The following is a 7483-nucleotide window of genomic DNA, read 5'->3' as shown; positions in this document are numbered from 1 at the left end:
GTTTTCTGAGTCCATCAGTGTATTATGGGAATCATGTTTTTAATATTGAACAGCAACAGTAAATAAGTGAATGAGTGTGGCTGCTGTTGTTATATTCCATGTTTTATTGTGTGGTTTTCCAGCAATGGCGTCTGATTCCGTACTTGGCGGCATCATATGCTCTTGAAAACTTCACCAAATCCACCATCATGAACTTTGTTGAGTTTCAGATTGGACAGATGTTGAAAGACAAAAGTGACACAGTGAGTAAGCAAGCAGCATGTGTGTATTTGGATGCTCGGTTTTTATGAAGTAAAGTTGAATATATCTGTGTTTCTCAGGCAGAGATGGGCAGAGAGATCCATGCAATTGGTTGCTCCAGCAAACCACTGGGATCATGGACTGCTCAAAGAGGCATCCAGGAGTGCCGGGAGGCCTGTGGTGGACACGGATACTTGGTCAGTCAGTCTCTCTCTCTGTCTCAATATCACTCCTGCACATGCTCACTTAGGGCTGGCTGTCTCTCAGGAGGACGGGCAGGTCATCTACTAATCAGAACACTGGTTTGATCCAAGTCTGCATGTCAGCTATTGTCCAGTATATTAATGTTGAGCTTAAAATAATCTGCAAAGCCCTCTCAAAAAAGATTGGAGAAGATAACGCCCCTCACAGTGCATCCTGACCAAACCAGTGTCATAAAAGGGAGGCACTCATCCAAAAATACAGAATCTTTTCACTTTAGGCAGCATGTCTCCAGTCCCAGTCATATAAAGGACACACACTGGTCCTTGTTTTCTCCTTGGATTTAACTATAATTGCTGTTTGTGTGGAGGGTTTCCATGTGAGTGACCACAGCTGCATATTTTTTATTTTGTCATTTTATTCCAAGACGAATTATAAACCAGGATGCTGCTGAAAGGTTCTCTGCCATGTTTGATGCTGATTTAAACTTAGTGATGTGGACTCAAATGTTTCATCCTTCAGCAGTCAGTGTAACTCTATTTTAGACAAAGTGGCACCTCTGGAAAAATCTACTATCCTATGTTTAAATGTTTGTCTTTGGATGAATGAAAATATTAATAATTTGATTATTGCTCCCAATCATATGATTTCAATGTTAGACAGCATATCAGTTTCTTAGACTCTTCTGTTAAATCGAACCTCAGAAACCTCAGTGTCATATTCAACAGTTCAATAGAGCATCACTCCAAACGGCTGGTTCAGAGCCGTTTTTATCATCTAAAGCAGGAGTGTCCAACTCCAGGCCTCGAGGGCCGGTGTCCTGCAGGTTTAAGTTGTCCTTGATCCAGCTGATTTAAATGGTTAAAAGACCTCCTCAAGATTTCTTGAAGTTCTCCAGAGGCCTGGTAATGAACTAATCAGTCGATTCAGGTGTGTTGACCCAGGGTGAGATCTAAAACCTGCAGGACACCGGCCCTCAAGGCCTGGAGTTCAAGACCCCTGATCTAAGGATCTTGAGAACTTGAGATGATTCTTCATGCTTTTATTTCGTCCTGTTTGGATTATTGTAAAAGTCTCTTTACTTGTTTCTTTAGACTGTGCAGAATGCTGCAGCAAGACTTTTAACTGGCACAAACAGAAGGTCACATATCGCTCCAGTTTTAGCTTCTCTTCATTGGTTGCCAGTAAAGTTAAAGTTTGGTTCAGGGAGCCTCTCTCTCTGTACACGTCACCGACCCTGGATCAGCAAATGGCCCCAGACCATCACACTTCCTCCTCCATGTTTGACAGTTGATGCCACACACTGTGGAGCTTTCACCTACTCGACGGCGTACAAAGATCCTGCGTGACGAACCGAAGATTTCAAATGTTGATCCATCAGTCCATAACACCTTCTTCCTGTCTTCAGTAGTCCAATGGTAGCATTTCATGGCCCAGACAAGCCTCAGTCTGTCTGGCTTTCTTTCTGCAGCTCGTCCTGTCAAACCTGCAGCTCGAAGTCTTCTCTTCACAGCTGAAGCTGAGACTTGCTCACTGCGACCGCTATTACGCTTGAAGCTGTTGTCCTGTGAGCCGCCATCACACAAGCTGTTAACTCTCGGAAACTTGTCCTCTGATTCAGTGTCTCTGTGTCTGCCAGACCTCTTCCTGTCACAGTTTGAGTGCCTTTGATGGTGAAGGAATCGATTCACTGCCTTTCTTTGAAATGTTTCTGTAGGAAAGACCTATATTTTTAAATCTTATGATGGTCGTCTCTCTTCCACTGTTAATTGGCTTTTTCTCACCATTTTTGTAGCAACATTGTTCTCGTGTCACTGAGAGAACACCTCGGATGGTTCTGTAGAGAACAGCTGGTTTATCCTCCTGCCTTTTATCTCTCTGGTGATGTTGAGATCAGGGCTCTGTGGGGGCCGGACCATCCAGTACTTCTTGTTCTTCTTTACGCTGAAGATGGCTCTTCATGACCGGCTGTGTGTTTGGGCTCGTTGTCCTGCTGCAGAATACATTTGGGGCCAATAAACCATCATTTATATTTCTGAAAGCTTTTTTGTTTGCAGCATTTTTCACACCTGCCTAACACTTGTGCACAGTACTGTATGTATACGTCAGTGTTTCCTTTTTAATTTCAGTGAATCGGCTGGGTGATCTGCGTGATGACAATGACCCAAACTGCACATATGAAGGAGACAACAACGTACTGCTGCAACAGACCAGCAGCTATTTGCTCTCCTGGCTCCATGCAAAACAGCGTGGTCAGTCCTCTGTTCACCAATAGATTATAAATACCTGCAGTAAAGGTCAATAAATGGGCTGGGTCAGTCACTAACGCTTCTCTCTTTGGTGTTTGGTTATGGGGGGTCAGATGGTGTGCGGATTGAGTCTCCCTTTCACACCGTGGACTTTCTGGATGAGTCTCAGGAGATCCTCAAAAGCAGGTTCACTGCACTCACAGTGGACGACTGTGTGGATTCTGCAGGTACGTTACTTTCTGCTACAGCTTCAAATCAACTTTTACATGAGACAGTGGAATTTCTTCCTTTCAGATCCTCTTATATACTAAACCTTTTAAAACAGAGCGAGATTTGCAAATGAGGTAAACATATAATTTTCAACATGTTCCACAAATGAGAGTATAGTGAATTTTAGTCACTTAGCCCTAGAGCTGGGCGATATGAGATTTTATTTTCATATCACGATATGTTTTTTTTTTTCATTTCAGGTGATAACGATATATATCACGATATAAGCCAAATAACTATATTTGTAAGATTTAAATGTGCCGTTGCTCACAAGTAAAATGTGAAATAATCAGCAGCTTGTTTTGATTTAAATATTTATTTCCCATAATAAGTTCAACAGGGTAGATGTACTTAAGGAACATGAGACTTTTTCAGATAAATAAAGGCAAATATTGCAAACTACACAAAAGGCAGCCGCTAAAGCGTTTAAGTTTCAAAATAGAACAAACAAAACAGACTACTAAATTGTCAATTCCACTTAGAAACAAAATATTAATTCTAAAAATAAATCTTAGTTTGTTTTACAGAAGAACAGACAAAATTGACTAACTTTTGTCAATATCAAATAAACTGAGAACTAAAAGGAAATTCTCAATCTCTCCTTGTTGTATAGCTGAGCTTTTCAAACAGTTTTAACAGTTACTTTAGTCTGACAAAAGCCGAATGACGAATTAGCGCTTCCAGTCAGAGATTGAGCATGCACCGCTTTATTGTATTTCCAGACTTGCTTTCGGCACATTTACAGTGCACTACTCTGTTTTTGTCAGACTTGAAATATCAGAAATACCTTCACACTACGCAACTTCTTTGGCTCTTCCGTTCGACAATCTCTCCGGCGTTGGAACCATCATCGGTTTTCTCTTCGGTAACCTTCGGTCACGCTCTCGGTTGATTTTTCTCTAGTCGGCACACTCATTTCCTCCATTACCCGGGCGGCACGGCGGCTGGCTGCTTCCCAAAACAAATACACATGTGCAGCTTGACACTTGTGCTGTATGTAACAAGTCACGTGACGCTGCAGCTGTGATTGGTTCGGCTCTGCACTAGTTAATTTGGATTGGCTGTTCTTTTTTTTTTTTTTTTAAAGAGGACAAGAGCGGTGAGGCTTATCGCAATAGTTTAACTTTTCTATCGAGAAAAAGTTATTTCACAATACATATCGTTATCGTTCCATCGCCCAGCTCTACTTAGCCCTGATATTCAGCTTTACATTAAATGAACAAATGCAGTCTGATTGTGATCTGTTGTTTAAGTTTTGTTTAAAGTTAAACAGTTTAATTGAGCAAATTTGACAAACTTTACCACAAACACAAAAATATCAGTTAAGTTCATTTCCCTGCTGACCCAGTAAGAAACAGGCTCCCTCCTCAGGATCTGGGGTCAGTTCTCTTTCTCAGCCCTCTGCTGTGGGTCTGAGACGACCCCACACTGCACGCTGGTCCTAATCCAACACCATCGATGGGATTACAAAGGAGGGGAGGTGGGGAACATAAATAAAAAGGGGAACCGATAGAGCCGCATGTGTCTGCTTCTCTGCACTGTAAGCTGCCTGATTGTGATTTTTAATAGTTGGCCATAAACATGTAAATGTATCTGCCTTTCTGATGTGACTGGTTCAGCGTGACTACAGACCATATTATTGAAACCTTTCCAGTGTAGCTAACATCCTCCCCCTTGTCTGTCAGTGCCTTTGGCAGCCTATAAGTGGCTTGTGTGTTTCCTGCTGGAGGAGAGTCAGAAGAAGCTGGAACAAGAGCGAGCGTTGGGCAACGATGACTTTGAAGCCCGTAACAACTGCCAAGTAAGACCAATGACTGTGTGCAGACACACACATACACCAACTTCACATCCAAACATCTGATTCTGATTCAGCATCATCTGCAGCTTCACTGGCTGAAGTTTGGACAGAAACTTGATGCTTTTTATCCAAATCAGACTGAACTAAAGGTCGTTTGATTTGGATTCATCGAGCGGAGATGAAGTCTGAGACAAACTTACTCCAGACTGGCATGAACCCAGTATTTGAGATGACCTGTTACAGCCGGTGCTGCTGTCAGTGATGGACCTCTTAGTCAGCAGGAAGCTTTTATGGTCCGGGGAAAAGAGTATGAACACTCTAAGGTTTGTCTGTCCACTCCAACCTTATATCGTCTACTCAGGATGTAAATCATAGTAAACAGATCAGGTCAGAAATATTCATAGCAGGCTGTGCAGCACCACGATGCAGACATTAGCCTGTATCTGCAGTACTGTATATACTGCACCAAAAGTTATAGAAACCAAACGGCTTCCCTGATTCCTCGATCCATGGATCAGTCAGTAGTGAAGCAGTCGGTGTACTTGATAATATCTGAAATGTGACATTTGTCAACATCTCTTTGCAGAATAAATGTCTTTGTTTCTCTGGACAGTCCACATCCACAGAACACAATATTTACACTGTCAACAGAAACCTGATGAAATGCCCCCATTACTGTCTGCAGTCAGCACAGTTTCCTCCACTATCCGTGTACAGGTTTACTACTGCAGGTCACTGGCCATGGCCTACATTGAGCACACCTGCCTGCAGAGATTTCATGAGCTGACCACTAATCAGGACACACCAGCTGGTCTCAGACCAGTATTAAGGAAACTTTGTGGCTTGTATGGGCTGTGGAGCCTCAGCAGCCACATGGCGACACTGTACCAGGGTATGTAGTGGGCTCGATGCTGTATACACGGAGAAATCTTCATCGTAGTGATGTGGTAACACAGTGTTGTTGTTTCTAGGTAATTACTGGAGTGGACGTGAGCCTGCTGAGCTGGTCCAGATGGCAATCCTCACTCTCTGCTCCCAGGTACACGAGAAAGGATCAGTTTATGGCAGATATACAGGAATTTGCTCAAGTATATAGAAATGCATATACATTCCTATGTATAGGGCACAGCTTCACTAATTATCAAAGCAATTACACATGTGGTTGCTGTAACAAGCACACGTGTGCATTTCTACTGTCGTGTTTTTGTTCTTTATTCAGCTGTTTGTATTTATGAGTTAAGAGACGAGAATAAAAACACACGAGTGGCTCCTTTGACAGAGTAAAGCAGATAGTCTCACACATTGATCTTAAACTTGACATTTGACTCTTTTGGTACCATGAAAGTCAAAACTCTGGTATGCTTCAGGGCGTGTAGACATTTTGATTAACATGTGGACACGCCCAGAAGATTAACATGTGATTAACATGTCCACCGGAGAAGGAAGAAGTATCCTGGGTCTCAGTCAGATTTGCAATTCACAACATTTGATTTCTAAACACAAAGACAGCGAAAAAACTCAAAGCTTCAGAATCTGTCGGTGACCTCAAAGCGACTCCATCCATCGTTTGGACCATGTATGGTCAAACAGCGCCTTTTTATTGGTGTTATCCGTCTCACTTGTGCTGTCCTGTACTTTGGGAATGTCTTCATAGAACAGAAGGACATTGAAGAAATGATGGCTTGACCTGACTGTAAAATCTGCTCTGTCTCTCTCACAGCTAAAGGATGATGCAGTGGCCTTAGTGGACGTCCTGGCACCCACTGATTTCATCCTCAACTCACCTATTGGCTGCGCTGATGGACAAGTAAACACATACAAAGACAGAAAATCTAGTTGTATCGTTAAAAAATTTGCTGTCCGTCAAATTTCAAGGACATTGAAACATTTCACTTTTATTTATATTTGGCTACATCGCAACACAAGTAATCTCAGGTAATAAGCGTAAGAATCCGTGTTAAATAAGTGAAGAAACACTTTTCCTTTGTCCTCTTCCTGCAGATTTACAACCACCTGTGGTCCACAATAATGCAGGGCAGCAAAGTGCTGGAGCGTCCATCCTGGTGGAAGGAGTTCTGCTCAGACAAACCTGTGCTTGGATCTCTGCGGCCAAAACTCTAAAACCCAGTCGTGCTCTGCAAAGGATCTCTGCACGTCTGTCCAGTGCCTGACGTTTGTGTAAAACTTGACATTTACACAAACTTGAAATGTTAGGAAATGTTGAACAAGCCCATTAAAAACTTTACAAACTGTGACACTCGAGATTTCAACAAGCTTTCATGAATCCTCTGCTCCACACGCCGACATTTTCATTATCATTTAGTTGCACACGAGTGCTTAAACTTTAAGAAAACTGTGTGCTACTCAACAATAATTAAGATTAGTTGCAGCCCTAAGACCTCGACTAAGATTGTTGGTTGATAGCTGGTATATTTTTGTAGTTTAACCGTCTCTGCGTCCAGTTTTTCTAACTTCACACCAGAAATGTCAATATGCTGATTTTTTCCATCACATTTGTAGATCTACACACAGACTTGTGTACATGTATCACTATAACTAGATATACAAAGATGCATTACACAGTATATACATGTGTATATATCATCAAATAAAATGTGGCGTATCTTCTGTACGAAAACATCCCTTTTCACCCTTTGCTCATATAAATTTTACCCAATAAGAAGCTTAAAAAAAAAAAAAAAAAAATACAGTTTTTAAATGACAG

General features: G+C 41.9%; 1 protein-coding gene across 1 annotated transcript in view; it reads left to right on the top strand.

The window, feature by feature from the left end:
• LOC146523683 (peroxisomal acyl-coenzyme A oxidase 3-like) overlaps positions 1 to 7013 on the top strand; it is a 34864-nt gene extending 27851 nt beyond the window's left edge. The window contains exons 5-13 of the mRNA XM_085153993.1: positions 123 to 242; positions 321 to 441; positions 2571 to 2693; positions 2804 to 2917; positions 4646 to 4761; positions 5476 to 5650; positions 5730 to 5797; positions 6479 to 6565; positions 6760 to 7013. Coding sequence (XP_085010119.1) covers positions 123 to 242; positions 321 to 441; positions 2571 to 2693; positions 2804 to 2917; positions 4646 to 4761; positions 5476 to 5650; positions 5730 to 5797; positions 6479 to 6565; positions 6760 to 6879 — 1044 coding nt within the window. The 3' untranslated portion in view covers positions 6880 to 7013. The remainder of the gene's footprint in view (positions 1 to 122; positions 243 to 320; positions 442 to 2570; positions 2694 to 2803; positions 2918 to 4645; positions 4762 to 5475; positions 5651 to 5729; positions 5798 to 6478; positions 6566 to 6759) is intronic.
• Positions 7014 to 7483: the final 470 nt, after the last annotated feature.

The sequence above is a fragment of the Neolamprologus multifasciatus genome, chromosome 3 (assembly GCF_963576455.1).
Source record: "Neolamprologus multifasciatus chromosome 3, fNeoMul1.2, whole genome shotgun sequence".
NCBI classification, from domain to species: Eukaryota; Metazoa; Chordata; class Actinopteri; order Cichliformes; family Cichlidae; genus Neolamprologus; species Neolamprologus multifasciatus.
The sequence above is the reverse complement of the archived record's forward strand: the minus strand, read 5'-3'. Positions and strand labels throughout refer to the sequence as shown.